We start from the raw sequence: 22,419 nt of genomic DNA, 5'->3' as shown, positions 1-22,419 counted from the left end.
ACAAGCCAGTCTATTCGCCTACACTACTGGGAGAGCGAATCGTGGAGAGACCATGTCTATGATTGGTCCCTCCGTGACAAGGATTTAATTTTGAATTTTTCTTTATGGCGTGGGAGAGGCCACTGCCCGGACTCCATCTAATCCCCAGGCTCTTAGACTAGTAAGTGCAGGGACTATTCTTTCTTTGTTATCTGGGCTCGGGTCTTCCGTAGCTGGGCCTGTCGTTGCTTGTACTCTAATGGCTTAAGAAGTGGGGACTTTGGCTAGACGCAGAGAGGGGATGGAGCGGGGAAGGGGAGGTCTGGGACTAGGGAAGAAGTGCTCGGCCTGGCTCCATCCTAACCATACTTCCATTTAATTAACCTTCCGGAAAATATATTTGGGAGCAAATTATCGGGCTCCACCCAGACTTACAGATTCAGAATATGCATTTTAACAAGATTCCACTCAGTGATTCTTATGCACATTAAAGTTTGAGAAGGTACATTTTTTGTGTTTAAGTAACATTCTCGACTGGGAGTATTACTATATTCCTTGATATCGTCCGGAATTCTGTAAGAATGTCAATTTACAAAGTGTGACCTGTTTACTGCATGCCTAACACTGTGCTGGACGAGACTTTAGGGAGCTGCAGTCTCTTTAGAGAAACAAGACAGTGATTCAAAAAGCAATGCTGCACAGCATAAAATGTAAAATTAAATATAAGCAAGTACTAGAAACGGTGCTATAGGTGTTCAGGAAGGATCAGTTGAACTGGTAATGGAAGTTCATTAATTGACTGAAGGCTATTTGTAGGGGAGTGTAAGAGATCTCCATAAAAATGTGTTTTAGGAAGATAGTGTGAAATGCAACTGTCATTTCCGTTGCTGCTACAGCTTCAGAAGTGCCCCTGACCAAAGAACTTTTTATATCATTGTGTAGAGTTTTGACAGAAGCAGCAGTGCTGACTCCTGCAGAAGACTGTAATTCTTACTGTATTATTTATTGCATCTTCCTACTGCAAAATAGTTTTGCACCCATCCTTTAATCATATGAAGATGTGGTATGATTTGAAGAACTAAAAACCTCCCTAAGAGAATTTAATTGTGTTGAAACATATTCCTTAACTAAAAGAACACTTGCTATCTAACCTTTAGCAGGAATGATTTCTTTCATTCATTTCTGGAATGAAACATTTAGTGCTTGCTATACTCTAGATGCTGGGTAAACAAAGATAAATGAAACTTATCATACCCCTGAAAAGCTCACAGTCTAGCAGGGTGACAAACATGCAAACAAAATTACAATAAAAAGTAATAAATTATGCCAAGTGCTGTGGCTTGCACCTGTAGTCCCAGCTACTCAGGAGGCTGAGGCAGGAGGATCTGTTTTTTTGTTTTTTTTTTGAGACAGACTCTCACTTTGTTGCCCAGGCTAAAGTGGGGCTAGGGTGCCCTGGTATCAGCCTAGCTCACAGCAACCTACAACTCCTGGGCTCAAGCAATCCTCTTACCTCAGCCTCCAGAGTAGCTGGGACTACAGGCATGTGCCACCATGCCCGGCTAATTTTTCTATATATATTTTTAGTTGTCCATATAATTGCTTTCTATTTTTAGTAGAGATGGGATCTTGCTCTTGCTCAGGCTGTTCTCAAACTCCTGAGCTCAAAGGATACACCCGCCTCTGCCTCCCAGAGTGCTAGAATTACAGGCATGAGCCACTGCACCAGGCCGAGGAGGATCTCTTGAGGCCAGGAGTTCAGGACCAGCTGGGCAACATAGCAAGACTCCTTCATCACTAAAAAAATAATAATGATAAATTTTATAATAATATAAAAATGTTTATAATAATATAAAAATATTTTACAATTTTAGTAGTGGTGGCTCACACCTGTAATGCTAGCACTCTAGGAGGCTGAGGTGGGAGGATCACTTGAGCCCAGGAGTTTGAGGTTGCAGTGCGCTACGATGACTCCACTGTACTCTACCCAGGGCGACAGAGTGAAACTGTGTCTCAAAAAAAAAAGAAAAGAAATGTGAAAAAGCAAATACATATGTAAAGGCCAAGCAGGGTGGCTCAAGCCTGTAATCCTAGCACTCTGGGAGGCCCAGGCAGGTGGACCTTTGAGCTCGGAGTTCGAGACCAGCCTGAGCAAGAGCGAGACCCCGTATCTACTAAAAATAGAAAGAAATTAGCGGGACAACTAAAAGTATATAGGAAAAAAAAATAGCTGGGCATGGTGGCTCATGCCTGTAGTCCCAGCTACTCGGGAGGCTGAGGCAGAAGGATTGCTTGAGCCCAGGAGTTTGAGGTTGCTGTGAGCTAGGCTGACACCACAGCACTCTAGCCTGGGCAACAAAGTGAGACTCTGTCTCAAAAAAAAAAAAAAAGGCTGGGGAATTATTATGAATCAAAGGAGACTAAAGCAAAATGCATTGTGGAGGGAGGAGGGAAAAGCCATAAAGAATATTATTGAGACAATTAGAGCAATTTGAATATGGGCTGCTTATTTGATAAGATCATATTAAGATTAAATTTCCTGACTGTGATTGTGGTTTTGTAGAAGAATTTCCATGCCCATATTAGGAAACATAAGCTAAAGTATCTGAGAGTGAAGTATCATTATGTCTGCAACTAATTCTACTCAACCAAAACCTATAAAATTGTATATATGTATACATATATACATATTTGTGCATGCACACATGGACAGAGTACCGCACAAATATGGCAATTAACAATTAGTAAATCTTGGGGGCCAGGTGCAGTGGCTCACGCCTGTAATGCTAGCACTCTAGGAGACCAAGTCAGGTGTATCCTTTGAGCTCAGGAGTTTGAGAGCAGCCTGAGGAAAAGTGAGACCCCATCTCTACTAAAAATAGAAAGAAAATTAGCTAGACAACTAAAAAAATAAACAAATATAACAATTGGTAAATCTAGTTGAATGGTATATGAGTGTTTATCATACTATTCTTACAAGTTTTCTATTTTCTGAATGTTTGAAATTTTTCAAAATAAAAAGGATAGAGAAAAATAGACTATACCAAAAGACCAGGGGAAAGATGGTAAAGCCAAGTGAAGTTAGAAGGCAGAAAGGGAAGGGATGGTAAGGAGAAGGGACAGGATGAATTAATCAGAGAAATATTTCCGATTCATCCTCATACTGTGCCCACACCCTCTTTTTTACAACCCTCTACTCCAATGGGGGCTTCCATTGTCTGTTAAGTCCTTTGTTTTGTTTTTGTTTTTGTTTTTTTTGAGACAGAGTCTCACTCTTTTGCTCCAGCTACAGTGCCATGGCATCTGCCTAGCTCACAGCAACCTCAAACTCATGGGCTCAAGTGATCCTCCTGCCTCAGCCTCCCCAGTAGCTGGGACTACAGGTGTGTGCCACAATGCTCGGCTAATTTTTTCTATTTTTAGTAGAGACGGGGTCTTGCTCTTGCTCAGGCTAGTCCTGAACTCCTGACCTCAAGCAATCCTCCTGCCTCAGCCTCCCACAGTACTAGGATAACAGGCATAAGCCACCTCGCCCAGCCTAAATTTACTGATATAAAGTGACAACAATGTAACTGTTATAAATAATAATAAAATATTTAGTGTTCTTTCTTATAAATTCCAATAGCCAATTGATTCTCAGAAAATGTTATTGTTTACAGACTTCTTGTCTGTGTAGCCAACCTATGTTTGCAATTTATGAACAAATACAAGTCCCGATATGAATATTGGGGAGCCCAACCAGTGGACTCAGCCTTGGATAAGGAGTTTTAATGGTATTTCTCCACAGAAGGTCCTGGGCATAGATTTGATGAGATTTAACCTTTTTTTCAGGCAGCCACAAGATTGTTCCTTTCTGGGAGCTCTCCTAAATATCTTCATTCAGAATGTTTTTTTATGTGTTGGTTTAAGTTTTAAAAAAAGATCAATCAATCCTTTAAACATCCTTTGTGTTTAATGAAGGAAGCTTCATTACTTCAGCAGGAAGTAAAAGTGATGTAACAAAGGTAAAAGGGCCAGCCAACTGTTTTTTGGTGTGTCTTCCAAGATTCTTAAGAACAATTAAGAAAAGCACCCTGTTAATTTGGGACCTGACAATAGTCTAATAAGATGCTATCAGGAATCTTCTAGGAAAAGGACTGTTGATGCACTGTCCCCCTTTGCCATTATGGGTGCCGTCTGCAAGTCTTGGAACCAAGCTACTCAGTTTTTACAACTGGCAGCAGAGTGGGGGAAGTTCTTCAGCCAGTGGAATTTGAGAGCTGAGCAAGTGTAGTGCTGCATACCAAGTGCTGAAAGGTTACTGAGTGACCAAAAGTGGAATGAATGTGTATTTTAAAGGCCAATTGTTCCTATTCAAATGTGAGTTTGTAGGGAAAGAGGCCCAGGCCTTGAGACCATTTTCAGTTCTGCTCCTTGAATAACAACATCTTTGTTCCTCAAGTAGCAACAACTAAAACCAGCAAAGCCCTTCTGGAACTTCAGCTCAAACTAGCTCTGACTTAATTTTCTTCAGAAAAGGACCTGGATTAAAATGTGAATATATTAGATAATGTTTTTTAAATGCTTTAAAATAAACATGTTTAAGACACCCAAATATCAGATTTGGGATAACAGTTATTTCATTGTACAGTATGTTGGCTATTTAATCTACTACTGCACCACAGTGTATTAGAAGGAACTGTCTTTGGAGATTTACAGATTTGGACTTTAGAAGTTATTGCATTGCTTTGGCAGATCATCTAATCTTTCCAACCCTCAGTGTATTCTTTTGTAAACATGGGGATAAAAATCCTCCTTGGCAGGGATAATACCTTGCAGGATAGCAAGGACTAACTGAGAAAATATATGTGCAATTGCCTAAAAGTAAAGGGGCATTCAATTAACGGTTAATGTTGTGTCCTCCTCCCACTACCAACTCTACCTATCACAGTGGAAGCTCAGTAAATGTTGCTGGTAAAGAAACTTACATTCTTTTAATAACTGACCATAACCCAACTATAGCCATTTTCTCGGATTTAAAGAAAGGGAGGGACCCTCGTCATCTGTGGTGAACATATCTTGCTCTTGCTCTGTAAACCTATCTCGCCCTCACTCAATAAACTTCGTTTCCTGTGTAGCTTAAAAAAAAAAAAAGGAAAGGGAAATTCATTTAACTTAATGGAGAAAAGCAACAGAAGCAAAACAAACTTAGAGGTCTCGCCAGAGAAAGTTTAAATCTGGATTTACATTTCCTCCACTCCAGGGGACTTCTGGGATGCTGGTAGTGATATATTTCTTAACCAAGGTGGTTGTTAATGTCAGGTAAATAGCAAGGGATTCCAGGTCTCCTAGGGATGAATGTGGGTGCCACTGCAGTTCACCATCCCCCCAAACAGGCTTTCAGAGAGGCTCATGAGAGATCCACATGCACAGTAAGACTCAGGTCAGATAACTCCCAACTGTCCATCAAAGTAGTTCCATGACGATGTCTGAACCAAAGGAAGGTCCCAATCCAGACACTATAAAAGAAGACCCAGACCATAACCAAGGTCTCTCTTTTGCTACAACAATGGGTCCAATTGTCATGTGTGGCATATGTATCTTGCTGTATAAACCTATATCCTGCTCTTGCTCTATAATCCTATCTTTCTCTCCTCAGTAAACCTCATTTTCATGCTTACCTTGCTTTCGGTGTATCTGGTCACTCTTCAGCCAAGAGCGCACCAAAAACCAGCATTTCAGACTGCAACCCAACAGTTACAAGGATGTGTTCACAATATAAGTCATTGAACAACACACTTAAGATTTGTGCACTTTCTGTATGTATTTATTATTCTTCAATAACAAATGTAAAAAAATTTTTCTACAGAAATCATGCCCAAGTTCAAACAACGAAGAAGAAAGCTCAAAGCCAAAGCCAAAAGATTATTAAAAAAAAAAGAAGCCTCTCACTTACAATGCAAGCTAATTACACCTCCTCCTCCACCACCCTCACCTGAAAGGTAAGGCATAATGTGGAACAGAGAAAATACTAGAGAATTCTGATCAATTTAGGATAGAGATACCAGATTTAGCAAATAAAAATACAGAACACCCAGCTAAATTTGAATTTCAGATAAACAATGAATAATTTTTTAATATAAGTATGTCCCATGCAACATTTGAAATATACTTATATACTAAAGTTATTCATCCTTTATCTGAAATTAGATTTTACCTGTACATCCTGAATTTTATGTGGCAGCCATAGTTTAAGAGTTCAAATGAAGTGAAAATCATAAGGAATTATGTTCAAATGCACAGTAACTATTTTGTCCTTCCTGGTGGATTTAATTGTGTAAGTCTGACAACTAAGTAACAGAAGAGGGGCATAGGACTAGAACTTAAATCTTAGTTTTGGTAAAGTTTAGTCAGTGATTCTCTGTGCTATTGAAAGAGACTCTTTTTCACAGTAACTTTGTTGCTATAGCTCTCTTTGCAAAAAGTTTTTAAAAACAGACCCTTAAAATGCAGCAACCATGATGATGTCATACTTGACTCTTTTCTGTCCCTTCTGAATATTATAAAAGTCTCCTAACAGTCCTGCTTCTGTCCTTGCCCCCCCTCGCTGTGTATTCTCAACACAGTAGCCAGAGTGAGCCAGTGAAAATCATAAGTCATGTTACTCCTCTACTTAAAACTCACCAATGCGTCTTTGTTTTTCTTTTTTGTTTTTTGTTTTTTTTTTGAGACAGGGTCTCACTCTGTCCCCTGGGATACAGTGCAGTGGCATCATTATAGTTCACTACAAACTCCTCAAACTTCTGGCTAATTTTCTATTTTTTGTAGAGATGGGGTCTCTTGCTTAGGCTGGTCTTGAACTCCTGGCCTCAAGCAGTCTTCTGGCCTCAGCCTCCCAAAGTACTAGGATTACAGACTTTAGCCACTACACCTGGCCTCTTCTTCTTTCAGAGTGAAAATTAAAGTCCTTATTATGATCCACAAGGCCTTTATGATCTGTCTCTGAACTCATTTTCTAACAAGTGTCTCTACGCTAGTAGTCCTGGCATCCTTGCTATTCCTCAAACACTTCAGGCAAACTTCCACCTCAGGGCCTTTGCACTTACTATTCCTTCTGTGTAGACTGCTCTTCTCCCAGATATTTGCATTGTCAGCTTCCTTACTTAGTTTAGGCTTTTTCTCAAAAGTTACCTTCTCAGTGAGACTTTCTGGGGCTTCCCTACCTAAAATTTCATCCCTATCCAATATTTCACATTTCCCCTCTCTTGCTTTATTTTTTTCTCTTTAGCATTTATTCATTATCTAGCAATCCATATATTTTACTTATGTATTTATTTATTCATTTTTATCTTTATTCCTTCATGAGACCATAAACTCCATCAGTGCAGTATTTTTTCTATGTTATTCATTATTGAATCCTTGGTACCTGGAGCATGGTAGATACATAGTAAATATTTGTTGGATAAATGAATCTCTGAGTTGTAGAATTTTGGCTATGGGGAGTCTCTGCTTCTGAGCATACTATAAAACCAGCTTCTTGTTTAATTAGAAGCTGTTATTCTGACTTAGGGGTTTTAAATTTTTTTTTCAATTTTGTTTTTCCTACAGAGTGATTATTTCTTCAACAGATATATCCTATAGCAGAAACTGGCTAAGATCATCCTGGAACTTCAATTTTCCCAACATCAAAGATAGAATAAAACTTTGGACAAATAGAGTATGGTCTATATACACCTGGTGCCAGAGCTTCATAGCCCAGGTATGGATTTGACATACCTGTTTTCAGGAATACAGTTTTTCTACATACTTGGTGTTTGTATTTATGTGTGTGGGACTCAGGCTAAGCTCAGATAAGATGAAACTGTGGGGTCCTGTCTGCCTTTGTTTCTATAAAACATATATCAAACTTGGGTCTTACTGAGGCAAAAGAAAAAAAAAAACCAAACAAAAAATAAACCACTTTCTGGTTTCTTTTTTCTTGTCCATATCATATTGTACATAGAATTCAGGCTTGTCTATTTATGAATTTCAGAGTTTAGAAGTATTGAAAGACACCATCTTTCCATCCCGTATCTGCCACCGAGAACTTCAGGGACTAAAACAACAGTTCTGCATTTTGGAAAGTGAATTATGCAAGCTCCAGGAAGCACTGAAGGTTGGTATTGTCAAATAAAAAACAAATCTGGAATTATGTAAGACAATTGCAATAGGGAAAATGCTCTGCATCTCAAACATTAGGCAGAAAGAGTTTTTCTTTTATTGTGAGGAGTAAACAAGGCTAGAAGGAACCAAGCGCGGGGAAGTGGGATGAACAGGTGTGGTGATCTGATCAGACAGTTGATCTGACCAGAGAACATTTTTTCACTGAGGTCAACCAATTAATTCTTCAGATGAAAGGTTTTTTAATGTTCCAATGTTTGCTTAGCCCCAAGGGTAGGTCAAGATTCAAGGGCCTATGGGGAGGGGTAAAGCCTGACTAAACTTTTGTCAAGTCAAGTTAGTAGATATTTTATCCAGGTTGATCAGTGGCAACAAACAGTTCAGGTAGGCTGGCATGGTGGCTCATACCTATAATCCTGGCACTCTGGGAGGCTGAGGCAGGAGGATCACTTGAGCTCCAGGGTTTGAGACCAGCCTGAGCAAGAGTGAGACCCGATCTCTATTAAAAAGAAAAAAAAAAAAACAGTTCAGGTAATCATTTATGAGACAAAGAATGGTAATTTGGAGGGTCTGTGTCTGGCCTTGTCATAAATAAACAAGGAGGCTATCCATAAGTCTTATCTAAATGATATGGAAAAGGATGGTTCCTTATAGTAAGCTGTTTCCTGGAATATAAAAGGATGCGGAGATTTTTTTTTAAAGAAGTCTCCTTATATTGCCCAGGCTGGCCTCGAACTGCGGAGCTCAAGCTATCCTCCTGCCTCGGCCTCCCAAAGTGCTAGGATTATAGGCATGAGTTACCACCCAGCCTATTTTATGTTTTAAAAATGATTTCCTATATTTGTTATTGAATAGATATTACATGCACAGGGCACAAACTCAGGAGATGCAAAAAGGTATACAACGAGAAAGCAAGTCCCTTCCCACTCTGACCCCAGTGACCCACTATTTCTACACAAAGGAAAACAGTGTTACCAATTTCTTGTGTATTACGGTAGAATAATTTTTTATATGCTCCTCCATCCTTCCTGGGACCCAAGAGGCTTTACTGTATATATAGATCACATCTCAGGGCTCCCTGACCCTCTGGCGTGCAGATCAGAATAGACAAGGAAAGCTCCTGTAGGGCTTTCTTGCAGCATGGCTGGATCTCTCAAGGGAAAATTTCAGCTCCTGGCAGAAAGACCTTTAAGGTCTCCAGGTTCTGATGACCTTTCTCTCTTCTTGCACCTTCAGGTCTAGGGTGGTAAAAGAGTTCTGCTTTTGGAAGTCCCATAGTACTATCATGATCCTTTGTGTTTCTCTATATTCTGTCCATACCTTTGCAAATAGTTCCTTTATTAAACTCTCTTCAAATTATCTTAATAATATCATTTGTTTCCCTATTTCCCACTGGGTCACTGATTGATAGAGTGTCTTTCCAAAGGCATTTTTTTTACATTTACAGGCACATAAGTGCATATGTGTGTATATAATAATTCATACATACATGTTTCTATGTATGATTAAAAATCTATAAAATTAAAAATCTGAGTGAGATTGAGACTCTGTCTCTACTAAAAATAGAAAAAATTAGGAGGGCATGGTGGCATGTGCCTGTAGTCCCAGCTACTTGGGAGGCTGAGGCAGGAGGATCGCTTGAGCCCAGGAATTTGAGGTTCCTGTGGGCTAGGCTGATGCCACGGCACTCTAGCCCAGGCAACAGAGCCAGACTCTGTCTCAAAAAAAAAAAAAGAAAGAAAGAAAGAGAGAGAGAGAGAGAGACAGAGAGAGAGAGAGAGAAAGAAAGAAAGAAAGAAAGAAAGAAAGAAAGAAAGAAAGAAAGAAAGAAAGAAAGAAAGAAAGAAAGAAAGGAAAGAAAGGAAAGAAAGGAAGGAAGGGAGGGAGGAAGGAAGGAAGGAAGGAAGGAAGGAAGGAAGGAAGGAAGGAAGGAAGGAAGGAAGGAAGGAAGGAAGGAAGGAAGGAAGGAAGAAAGAAAGAAAGAAAGAAAAGAAAGAAAATGAAACCAGACTTAAGCCCATATAACCAATAAATCTAGGGTATAATTAGATCCAGAGGCTCAAATGATATTGTCAAGATCCTGGCTTAGTCCTTATCTTCTCGTTCTACCTTCTTTTGTGTATGGTTACTTCTCTGACAGACACTCTGTTGTGGAAGCAACATGGCTGCTGGCAGCCTCAGATTCTTACTCTCAAACGAGAATAACCTCAGCAGAGAGAACCTGCCCTGGATTATATCCTTTAGTGGGTATCCCAACCTCATCGTGTGGAGTGAGGAAGGGAAGGGGTTGTCCTGTATTGGAAACCCCGGGTGCTTTTACCAGAAGGAGGAGGAATGGGATAGGTAAGTTCTAGTTCCTGGACCTGTTTGCCCCACCGCAGAGGCTCTGCTGTACGGCTGGGGGTATGACCCCTGCAGGCTACATTTCCCAGGCTCTATGTCATCTGGCTCCTGGTTATGCTGGGATATTGAGAGACACTGATGAGAGACTAGAGAGAGGGAGAAGACAAAGTGTTTCTCCCCATCCTCTGTGTTGCGTGATTTCTCCACCAGTGGTGGTTGTTATCTCCATGGCCCCAGCTCCTACTACTTAAATCTTCTGTGTTTGATTCCCTGGAAAAACCCAGCTCCAAACCTCTGGATACACCACCTCTAACCTTTGTCCCTCAGCCTCAGGGTGTTAGTGGCTTTCTGCTGTTCATAATCTCTGGACTGCCTCACTGTCTCCTTTGTGCTTCTCAGCTCTTCCATTACAAGTGTAACCAATTCCCTTTATTACATCCCTTCTTTTTTAAATACTCAGAGTGGTTTCTATTTTTTAACTGAAGCATTCAGGGGAAAAAAAAGCCTATAAAATATCTGTTCCAAACTCCCACAACAAAAGCCCCTGTTCTCAATGTCTCAACATTATGCTTATTGGTCTGGAGAGAAGCTTCTGGAATTCCACCCCAGGTCCCAGAACTTGTACCTCAAGATGAACTAGCCATAAGAGAAAAAAGCAAGTTGTTTCACTCCTCTGTATTGTAGGGGATTGAATGAATAGCGGCCTCCAAAAATGTATGTTTAGGTCCTAATCCTTATCCCTGGAACCTGTAAATATTACCTTATCTGGGAAAAGGGTCTTAACAAATGTAATTTAGTTAAGGATTTTGAGATGAGGAGATCACCTGGATTATCCAGATGGACCCTAAATCCAATAACAAATGCTCTTTTTTTTTTTTTTTTTTGAGTCAGAGTCTCACTATTGCTCGGGCTAGAGTGCCATGGCGTCTGCCTAGCTCACGGCAACCTCAAACTCCTGGGCTCAAGCGACCCTTCTGCCTCAGCCTCCCGAGTAGCTGGGACTACAGGCATGCGCCACCACGCCTGGCTAATTTTTTCTATATATATTTTTAGTTGTCCAGCTAATTTCTTTCTGTTTTTTAAGTAGAGACGGGGTCTTGCTCTTGCTCAGGCTGGTCTCGAACTCCTGAGCTCAAACAATCCACTTGCCTCAGCCTCCCAGAGTGCTAGAATTACAGGCTGAGCCACCTCGCCCGGCCTCATTGTTCTTACTGAAGTATTATTTTGTTTTGTTTTGAGTGTGTGTGTTTACTATCTGTCTTCCCTCACCACACTATCAGCTCTATGAGGTGACAGACAGGGCTGACATTGTACCCACAGTGCGTGGCATATAGCACATACGAAACAAATACATGAAAGAATGAATGAAGAAAACTTGTGACAATTAAATGAGAAAATATTATGCAGCTCATGGTACAGTAAGAAAGCATTCAATACACGGTAGCTATTATTTTGATGACTTTCAGCTGCAAGTATCAAGTTAACTTGTCAAATGTATTAATTAATTTGCAAAATATAATGTCTCTTTCCAGGCCAGCTCAGAAAGTTCTTTGTGTCCAAGCTGTGGTCAAACGTGTCACATGAGTAGTAAACTTACAACTGTGCCTACCTGTGCTCTAACCACTTCGGGAGAATCCGGAACTGGAGCTGTACTTCCTCCCACACTGCCACAGGCAGCCAGCCATCTTCCTCCTCCTCCACCTCCACCACCGCCCCCTCCACCTCCTCCTCTGCCTCCTCCCCCACCACCACTAGCACCTTTGCTGCTCAGAAAATCCCACCTCACTAGAGCACTTCAGGTAGGAAACAATCTAGTAATGGTGTGTTTTGGTCAGTGTATAATATGCAAATAAAGCACAGTGGCCATTTAAGGCTGGTCTGAGAGCTTGGACTGGAAGACTATTTTGTTCTGATTCCTAATTATGTTAATTATTGTGTTTTTAAAAACTCAGTCCCCAGAGAACTTACAGAAGCTGGATTTAGAAATGAAAGTGATGTGTATGAAACATCAGAGTGTAGAGTAGAAGATTCTTATTGGCTTCTCAGCGTATCTTTTTACCAAAAGGAAAACCTCCCTAGGAAACAAAATTAAGAACAGAAGATTGCTTAGTGAGTGAAGTCAGAACAGAAAGAGTTGGTGGATTCTAAAGTTTACTGTCATTAGGCTGGAGAACGAGTTCTCCATGCAATTACTTATCTGCCAAGGGGACTAGAATATTTGTGAATCATTAAGGTAGGCATGACCCTGTTTTAAAATCTGCAGAATTTTCACCACAGATACATTTGGTTTAAAATAGCTGATTAAATCCAGAGCCTATTATATTTGCCCTAATATATACCTCTCTGACTATACATTCTTACTCTATGGGAACTGAGTCATCTTTCTAGGCATTTGAGGGAAAAGTTCACTTTGATCTGAGTAATTCCTTCAGTCCCATCTTATTATAATGACTCCTGGGAAAGATGCATTATTTCAGGGCACTAGCCCATCTCTTATTTATTATCACAGCCTTACATATTGATGAATACTTTTCAATAGCCTTAGCATCCATGGATACTGAAAACAGGATCATTCTTAATTAAGTGGAAAGAATTTGATAGGTTCCTAGGGTAAATAAGAGTTAGCTCTTAACTCTCCCATCCAAGTACTAACCAGGCCCGACCCTGCTTAGCTTCCAAGATCAGACGAGATCGGGCACGGTACAGGGTGGTATGGCCATAGACTCTTAACTCTGAGTCTTTAAAAACTAGATTTTGGTTTGCATTTCACTAGTTGTCCTCATTCCAATTTGAATTCTAACTTGTCCATGTATTTTAAGACTAGACCATTAAAAAAAGATGGACCCATGCAGATAACAGTTAAAGATCTACTCAATGTGAAATTAAAGAAGACACAGAGTTTTGATGAAAGGAGGAAGGTAAGATGTCACTGGCAATATACGTGGTCTTTCTGCTTTTAACCTGGTTGTCCCTTTATGAAAAATAACCATAAGCCTTACGTATAGAAGTCATTCCAACTTAAGTTTTTGATACTTTATTTTAGTAGTTCTGGATCTCTTCAACAAAATATGTAGATCCCACAATTATTTAATTAAGCAGTTAGCTCCCAACCACTAGTCTGAAGAGGTAGAGATATACTTTGAAAGTTTGGAATAAAAATTGGGTAGAGTAGTAGATATGTTTTATGCATACTTAGCACTCAGATATTTGTTGTTTCAGGATGTTTATATTTTGAGTGATATTTTAAAAGGTGTTTTTAATATTGTCTCATTTTATAATTAAAGCTTGTACCATCACCGAAGGCACGGAATCCACTAGTTACTGTCTCTGACCTGCAGCGTGTTACCCTGAAACCTAACTCCAAAGTGTTATCAACTCGAGTTACAAATGTCTTAATGTAAGGAACTGCACAGCACTATGCTTTACTATTACTTAAAAGAATGATTTTATGCTTATTTCTAACTTTTTATTATAAAATACACCATTGATTTCATAACATTTTGGGAGAAAATAAATACTATCAAGAATTTTTAAAAATAGTCTAATTTCTGAAAGAATAAAATATGAAAAGTAATATGTCTTGGAACGAAGGAAAAATGGAATATGTTGGCTGGGTATGGTGGCTCAAGCCTGTAATCCCAGAACTTTTGGAGGCCGAGGTGGGAGGATCGCTTGAGCCAGGACTCCGAAACCAGCCTGGCTAACTTAGTGAGACTCCATCTCTAAAAAAATTTTTTTTAATTAGCCGAGCTTGGTGGCATGCACCTGTAGTCCCAGCTACTCAGGAGGCTGAAGCAGGAGAATTGCTTGAGCCCAGGAGTTTGAGGCTGCCGTGAGCTATGATTGAACTACTGCACTCCAGCCTAGGCAACAGATCAAGACCCCATCTCTGAAAAAAAAAAAACAAAGAATGGAATATGTGTATTTGTGTGCCTGTGTATAATCATTGTAGATACAATAACAGTTTTTCCCATTTAATATGTCATGAACTTTTTCCCATCTTATTAAAAATTAGCTTAAAATATCATTGACTTCTTCAATATATGCAATGCATTGTATGTAAACTTCATAGATACAATCTTGTTTTGATACATTTAGGTTGTTTATGATTTTTAATTGCTATAGCTCTTCAATGAACATCCTTGTTCATCATCTGTGTGCACAGCTGAGTTTTTCTCTAGGATGGATTGTTATAAGTGTAATTACTGCATCAAGAAGTATTACTCATTAGAATGGTTGTATCACCTTATGCTCCTATCAGCATCTACTGCTACTTTTTAACACATTGACTGCCACACTAGAAAAAAAATTTTTTTCCTTGGGACCACAGTGCTTTATTACGAAAATAGAATAAAAACTTCAAAAACAAAATGATCCTTTCTAATGTAATGAAAAATATGTTATTTTTTATTGTTTTCTGAGTGAGTTATATGCAACTTGAAAAATAGTTCACACAGCTCTCAAGGTGAAGAGATGTGTGAGTTACATATGCTTCACAAGGCCCCATGCTCAAAACTAGCGTGAGTTAAATACAACTCACATGGCAGTTAATATGTTAATATAACGAATAGAACTACTTTCTAGGACATTGCCTATAGAAATGGCTCCTTTGCTTTGGGAAAAAAATGATACAATCTGGCAAGTTCTAATTTTTATATCTTTATTTTATTAGTACTCCTAGTAAAAGCCAGATAGATCTGCGCAAACTGCTTAGAAAAGTCGACGTAGAGAGGTAATACATTCCCTTGTTTTTATGCTTTCTAAATCCAGTTTAAAAGTTGGAATGAAACACAACTACTGATATTTTTAATACCTTTGCAGGAGCCCAGGTGGTACCCCCCTTACCAATAAAGAAAATATGGACACAGGAACTGGACTTACCCCAGTAATGACCAGGGCCTTGAGGAGAAAGTTTCAGGTGAGCCTTTAGGGGGGGGAAAAATGGTTCCTTTTCTTGAAAATAATTTATTTAGAATCATAATTTAAAGCAGTTTTTTTAGTAATACTAATAACTTTTAAATGCTTTGCCAAACACTTTCATATTTGGGCTTTATAAAATTCTATGAGATATAGCTAGGATTATCATCTCCATTTTATCAATGAATGTCTGATTTTATTAATTCCTTTGGTAAGTATTTATTAAGCACTTCCTATATGCCAGGCACTGTGCTGAAGTACTGGGGATATAGTGGTAAGCAAAGGCAGGTACAGATCTACTGTCTTGGAGCTTTCAGTCCAGTGGGGAAAATAGACATTAATCAAATAATCCCATGTTCGTATAATGCACTGTAATAAGTGTTGTGAAGGAAAGGAACAAGGTTCTATGGGAACCCACAGAGGAACTTGACCTAGGCTGGATGATCCAGGAAAGCTTCCCTTAGGAAATGATGATGCTTGAGGTGAGAATTGAAAGATAAATAGGCATTAGCTGGGAAAGGTAACTGTGGAGTATAGGGTGTGGGATGGTACCACCATGGATGTCAAGAATGCAAGAGTTCCAGGCAAAAAGAACATCATGTGGAAGGGTCCCCTAGTGGGAGGGGTCATGGCCTATCCAAGGAACTGTAAGGTTACCAGTGTGGCTATAACATAGAGGGAGCCTGGCCAGGTGCAGTGAATCATGCCTGTAATCCTAGCACTTTGGGAGGCTGAAGCAGGAGGATCACTTGAGGCCAGGAGTTTGAAATCAGCCTGGGCAACATAGCCAGATCCAATTTCTACAAAAAATAGAAAAATTAGCCAGGCGTGGTGGCATGTGCCTGTAGTCCCAGCTACTCAGGAGGCTGAGGCAGGAATATCGCTTGAGCCCAGGAGTTTGAGGTTGCAGTGAGCTATGATGATGCCACTGTACTGCAGCCTGGGTGACAGAATGAGACCCTGTCAAAAGGGAGGGAGGGAGGGAGGAAAGAAGAAAGAAAGAAGGAAAGGAAGGAAGGAAGAGAAGGAAGGGAGGGAAAGAAAGAAAGGAAAAAAGGAAAAGAAAGAAAAGGAAGGAAAGAAAGAAAGGAAAAGAAGAGGGAAGAAAGGAAGAGAAAGAAGAAACGAAGGAAGAAAAAGAAAAAGAAAGGGAAGAAAAGGAAGGAAGGAAAGAAGGAAGGAAAGAAAAAGAAAGAAAGAGAAAGAGAGAGAAAGAGGGAAGAAAGGAAGAGAAAGAAAGGGAAGAAAAGGAAGGAAGAAAAGAAAATGAGCGGGAGTCTAACAGTGGTTAAAGACAGGGATAGAGATGGAGATAGGAGTCAGACCATGCAGGGATGCAGGATTGATAGGAAAAGGTCTTGGTATTGTTCTTTGTCACCTATGTGTATGACCCACACACCAAAATCCAGTAGATCAGCTGGCCCTGGTGTGATTTGTACCAAACCTTGTTTGTGTCAGTCTTCTCCATGATCACTTCTATCATTGGATCTGGGATGAGCAGCCATACTTCTGCCACCTCTGCTGGAGTTCTGGGACATGGGGCTGCTGGCCTCTTTGGCTTTGAACCTTATATTTCCTTCTTCCTCTGGCAGCAGAGACACACCACAGACTCCCCTGCCAACACTCTCCCACCCCAACACTGTCTTCCCGTTGTTCCTTTCCTTAAGAATTAGTGCCTTTTATAGAACAGCATGATTTCTCTCTTGTCAATCAACTTGGTCCTCCTGAGCAGTACACAGCCTTCTTTGGAGGTGTGGCCAGGTTCCTCTTTCCTCCTCTAAGGGCATGCAATAGGAGTCTACCCTGAATTACATTCCTTGATTATACCAAATATTGTGAAGGGCATGGGCAAAGGGAAGAACCTTTGCTGAAGGTCTTAGCCCCTTCCTTTCTCTAGGATCCTTGTTGTCACTGCCCTGCCCTATAAATAAGTATAGTGGGCTGGGAACTATGGAAGCAGATAAAAATATAGTAAACAATAAACCCACATATGGAACAACAACAACAAAAACCACAGCTAAGACCTATACCATATGTCATTGCTGCCAAAATCCATTTCCTAGGAGAATATCTAGTAAAAATTGTTGTTAAACATAGAATGACTTTTCACACCCAGCCCTTAGGCTTCCTTTTTCCTTGAACTTTGAAGCAGTTGTATCAGGTTTTATATTTGGCTATTGGTAACAGAAATCTGACTATGGTGGCTTAATCAAATAGGGATTTATTTTTCTTATCTAAATATATCTTTGAGAAGTAGGAAGTTTACAACCAGTACAGTAGCTTCACCATGTCATCACTGTTCTTCCATCCTTAATGTGTGGTTTTTATCCTCATTGTACAAAATTGCTATACTTCCTGAAGTCTCATGTCCACATTCTAGGCAAGAGAAGGAGAAAGGCAAAGGGCAAAAGGGTGTGTTATCTAAGCTACCCTCATCTCTTTAAAGAGGCCCTGAGCTGGCCCAGTGGCTCATGCTTGTAATCCCAGTGATTCATGAGACTGAGGTGGAAGAATCACTTGAAGCCAGGAGTAGGAGACCAACCTGGGCAACATATCAAGACCTTGTTTCCACAAAAATGAAAAAAAAAACATTAGCCACGCATGTTGGCAGGTACCTATAGTCCCAGCTACTTGAGAGGCTGAAGTGGGAGGATCACTTGAGCCCAGGAGTTCAAGGCTGCAGTGAGCTATGGTCATGCCCCTGTACTCTAGCCGGGGTGACAGAGCAAGACCTTATCTCTAAAAATAACAATAACAACAACAATAATAATAATAATAAAAGAGGCCTTATCCAAGAACTTCTGATTACATCAGGGAAACTGGGAAAAGTAGTTTTTAGAATCTGGATGCAATGCTGCCCTGCAAAAAAATCTGTGTTCTGCTGAGGAAGAAGAGTTGTGTTGGCCATGGGAACATGACTCATATTATAATTGGAACTTTTTGTTTTTATAGCTGGCTCACCCTAGAAGCCCAACTCAAGCTCTACCACATTCTACAAGCAGCTTTGATGAACAAAACTGATGCCAACTCTGCCTAACTCCATGTGATGATCCATAAAATATACCAAGCCAGGCATGGTGGTGGGATCCTGTAATCCCAGCTACTTGGGAGGCTGAGGCAGGAGGATTCAGCCCAGGAGTTCCAGGCCAGCTTGGGCAACATAGTGAGATCCCATCCCTAAAAGAAAAGCAAAAAACTAAAATATACAGATAAAATCACCCAAATCCTTTTTTAAAAATGTAATAGGGTGTTATAAATATACTAATGTAATTCAATTTGAAGAATTAGAGTAAGTATGGAGCCCACACATACTGTGGTATAAAGTAGGTACAGGTAATTGGATATTTTCTAGTTTGCATAATCAGCAAGAGAACCAGATGGGAAAATGCAATGTCCAAAGTGATGCTTATCCTGGAATTACCCAATTTAGGTTAGAGAGGTTGTTCAAATTTAGCTAGATAACTCCAGTTTGTACTGTATGGATACAGTTATGACATTAAGAAAATAGCCTGATTCCTGTTCATCCTGAGTATTCTCAGGTAATTGAAAAGAAAAGTAGGCTGGGCACAGTGGCTCATGCCTGTAATCCCAGCACTTTGGGAAGCCAAGGCTGGAGGAGCACTTCAGACCAGGGGTTCGAGACCATCCTGAGCAACGTAGCAAGACCTTGTCTCTACCAAAAATTTAAAAATTTAGCTGGGTGTGGTGCTACATGTCAATAGTCCCAGCTACTTGGGAAGCTGAGGCAGGATGATCACTTTAGACCAGGAATTTGAGTTTACAGTGAGCTATGATTGGGGCACTACACCCCAGCCTGGGCAACAGAGCAAGACCCTGTCTCCAAAAAAGAAAAAGAAGAAAAGAAAAGTATTGCAGCCTGTAATGCACATGCATTCATTAATACAAACTTGATCAATAAAAAAGACCATCTAGATTTTCCTTTGAATTCTGTGTCAGCTGGAGAGATTTTATTTCTATAATTGTTTTATAAACAATTAAGAGGTAAGATCATCCTCCATTCAAATGCAACTATTTTCCAAAAAGATTTGAAGTGAAAGAGCTAATGTGACCTTAAAAATTAGACTGCAGCTACACACAGTGGTAGACACCTATAGTCCTAGATACTCTGAAGGCTGAGGCAAGAGGATTGTTGAGCCCAGGAGTTCTAAGCTGTAATGTGTAATGATCACGCCTGTGAATGGCCACTGTATTCCAGCCTGGGCAACAAAGAGAAACCTCATCTCTAAAAGAAAAAAATTAGAATGTATCATTTGTAACACCTTAGGTAGGTAGTTATATCTGGCTCACTGAAGTCTGAGATATTTCTTATTTTTATATCTGCTGTCCAGATTCATGCAGCTAAATAAAAATTTTATGAACCTTATATTTTCCAGAATGCCTTGCCAAGGATTCTCTGAAGTCCATGTTGAGGTCACTCTGAGACTTGGTTCCCTGTCCTCACCAGCCTATGTATTCAAAAGCTGTATCAGTTTATTGTCCTGCCAGTCTAGGATTGCCAGATTTAGTAAGTAAGAATATAAGACATCCAAGTAAATTTGAATTTCAGATAAACAACAAATAACTTTTAACTATAAACATGTCCCATTATAGCCAGGCGCAGTGGCTCATGCTTGTAAACATGTCCCATTAAATGACAAATAACTTTTTTAGTATAAGTATGTCCCAAATATTTTACAGGACATATTTATACTAAAAAAAATTATTCATTATCTGAAATTCACATTTAACTGGACATCCTGTATTTTATTTAGCAATTTTATCAGTCAGTCCTCTGTAAAGTTGACAAATACTGTATTTCTGAGAGCACCCAGTTTGCCAGATATGTCTGCTTAGCAATGGATACTACTAAGCTTTGGCCAAGATCCCCATCACATATGTACTAAGTAACATGGAGGAAGAGGAACTCTCATTACAGTGAGTGTGACTAAAGGCACAGGATGAGCTTTGATGCTGTTGTCTTCCTCTGCAGTTCCAAGAATAAGGATAGAAGCTCCTCACTGAAAGGAAACAAGGGGTTTCAGATCTTTACTGAACTCTCTAGTCTGATAGGGAAGAGCTACATGATATCCTTAAAATATCTTCAGGTTAGCTTTGGCTAAAAAGATAACTTAGCAATTTCCCAGAAATACTTGTATTTCTATGGATAAATATTGCTTTGAGATACCAAATAGAGTGTTGTTGTAAAGTCACCAGACTGGAAAGTAGACCTGGGGACAATGTACCTAAGAGGCAGTCCTGTTTATGAGACCCACATTTATGTTTATAAGACATTTATAGATGAAAATTAAACAGGTAGTGAAATTAAGAGATACATCTGCTTCCATAATAGTAAAAGTTTTCTTTAAAAGCCTGCTATCTACATTTATATTATGTTAAGAATAAAGGGAATAATCACTGATAATAAAGCTGCTGAGTATTTGTAACAGAACAATATTTTATGGAATACTTTTAATGTTCATAATATTATAAAACACCATGTATCTGTCAATTTATTCTAAATGATTTGATCATCCTTGTGGAATAAAGTTTGTAAGAAAAATGCTACAGAAATCATCCAGATAAACATTTGCAAAGCTGCTACTGCCATTGTACCAGTATTAACATATGTTCTATCTTGCATCTTTTACTAATTTTTATAATTTTATATTGTAACCATTTGAGAACCCTATAGATACTATGGCTTCATTAAACTATTGCTTATCATATGCTTCCAGTGCTTATTTTTGAGACTGAATGGCAACCAGAGAATGTAAACAACCAAGGTGTATCTAGTTATGTTTTTATTGATTGGTTGATTGATTTTCAAAGACAGTGTCTCACTATGTTGCCCAGGCTGGTCTTGAACTGCTGGCCTCATGCTATCCTCCTGCCTCAGCCTTCCAAAGTGCTCAGATTATAGGCATGAGCCACTGTGCCTGACCTAGTTGCATTTTTAAATAAAGACTATTAAACTTCTGCTTTTTCTCTTTTTAACCTTTTTTTTACTATAAATATAATACATATAGAAAAGTGTATAAAACATAAATGTAATTAGGTCCCCACACTTCCTTTGGGAATTAAATGAGGTAATTCTTGATGAGGATTTAATGCAGAGCCATGCACAGAGTAAGTAATGTGTTTGGTTGTTATTTTATTGTCATTATTTGACATTCCAAATGAGAACTTCTATCAGTTGAGATCAGGAGTTTGAGACCAACCTGAGCAAGAGCGAGACCCGGTCTCTACCAAAAACAGAAAAAATTAGCTGGGCGTGGTCCCAGCTACTCAGGAAGCTGAGGCAAGAGGATCCTTTGAGCCCAGGAGTTGGAGGCTGCAGTGAGCTATGATGACACCACTACACCCTAGCCCAGATTCTGTCTCAAAAAAAAAAACAAACTTCTTAAACACGAATGATCTAATTCTATTTCTACTTTAAAAGCAAGAATAGGCCAAGCATGATGGTTCACACCTGTAATCCCAGCACATTGGGAGGCTGAGGTGGGATGATGCCTTGAGGCCAGGAGTTTCAGGCCAGCCTGAGTAACATAATGAGACCCTGTCTTTACAAAATATTTTTTAAAATAGCCAGGCGTAGTGGTATGCACCTGTAGTCCTAGTTATTTAGGAGGCTGAGGCAGGAAGATCACTTGATCACAGGAGTTTGTGGTTGCAGTGAGCCATGATGATGCCACTGCACTCTAGCCTGGGGGACAGAGGGAGACCCTGTCTCAACAACAACAACAAAAAAAAAAAAAAAAAGGAAAGAAAGAAAAAGAAATGAAGAAAAAATGAAAACAACAACAACCCCCCCCACAAAGAATATTTTTAAAAAATCTAGTCATTCAAACCTCTTCAATTTAGAAATTTCCTAATTTCTAGTGAAAATGAGTTAAAGCTTTCTACATTTCTTTAAAGAAGAATTGTAAAATATTATTACAAACTGAACAAAGTGTTCATTTTAGAAAAATTGGAAAATAAAAATATAAAGTAAAAGAGGATGTCCACACCAAAAACCTGCACGCACATTTTAGCAGCTTTCCT

At 39.5% G+C, this 22,419-nt stretch overlaps 1 protein-coding gene across 2 annotated transcripts; it reads left to right on the top strand.

Annotated features, from left to right (window-relative positions):
* Nucleotides 1-44: 44 nt before the first annotated feature.
* Nucleotides 45-18,561, top strand: PRR11 (proline rich 11). 2 transcript variants are annotated; one of them, XM_045525637.1, is made up of 10 exons: nucleotides 45-160; nucleotides 5,828-5,960; nucleotides 7,567-7,717; nucleotides 7,991-8,113; nucleotides 11,994-12,260; nucleotides 13,281-13,379; nucleotides 13,746-13,858; nucleotides 15,134-15,193; nucleotides 15,283-15,379; nucleotides 18,331-18,561. In XM_045525637.1, the coding sequence occupies exons 2-10, from the start codon at nucleotides 5,833-5,835 to the stop codon at nucleotides 18,397-18,399; spliced, it is 1,107 nt and encodes a 368-aa protein (XP_045381593.1). In that variant the 5' UTR covers nucleotides 45-160; nucleotides 5,828-5,832; the 3' UTR covers nucleotides 18,400-18,561. The 2 variants fall into 2 exon arrangements, with proteins under 2 accessions (XP_045381593.1, XP_045381594.1); XM_045525638.1 differs by lacking the exon at nucleotides 45-160 and having other exon boundaries at nucleotides 5,825-5,960; nucleotides 18,331-18,517.
* Nucleotides 18,562-22,419: the final 3,858 nt, after the last annotated feature.

The sequence above is a fragment of the Lemur catta genome, chromosome 15 (assembly GCF_020740605.2).
Source record: "Lemur catta isolate mLemCat1 chromosome 15, mLemCat1.pri, whole genome shotgun sequence".
In the NCBI taxonomy this organism is placed as follows: domain Eukaryota; kingdom Metazoa; phylum Chordata; class Mammalia; order Primates; family Lemuridae; genus Lemur; species Lemur catta.
The sequence above is the reverse complement of the archived record's forward strand: the minus strand, read 5'-3'. Positions and strand labels throughout refer to the sequence as shown.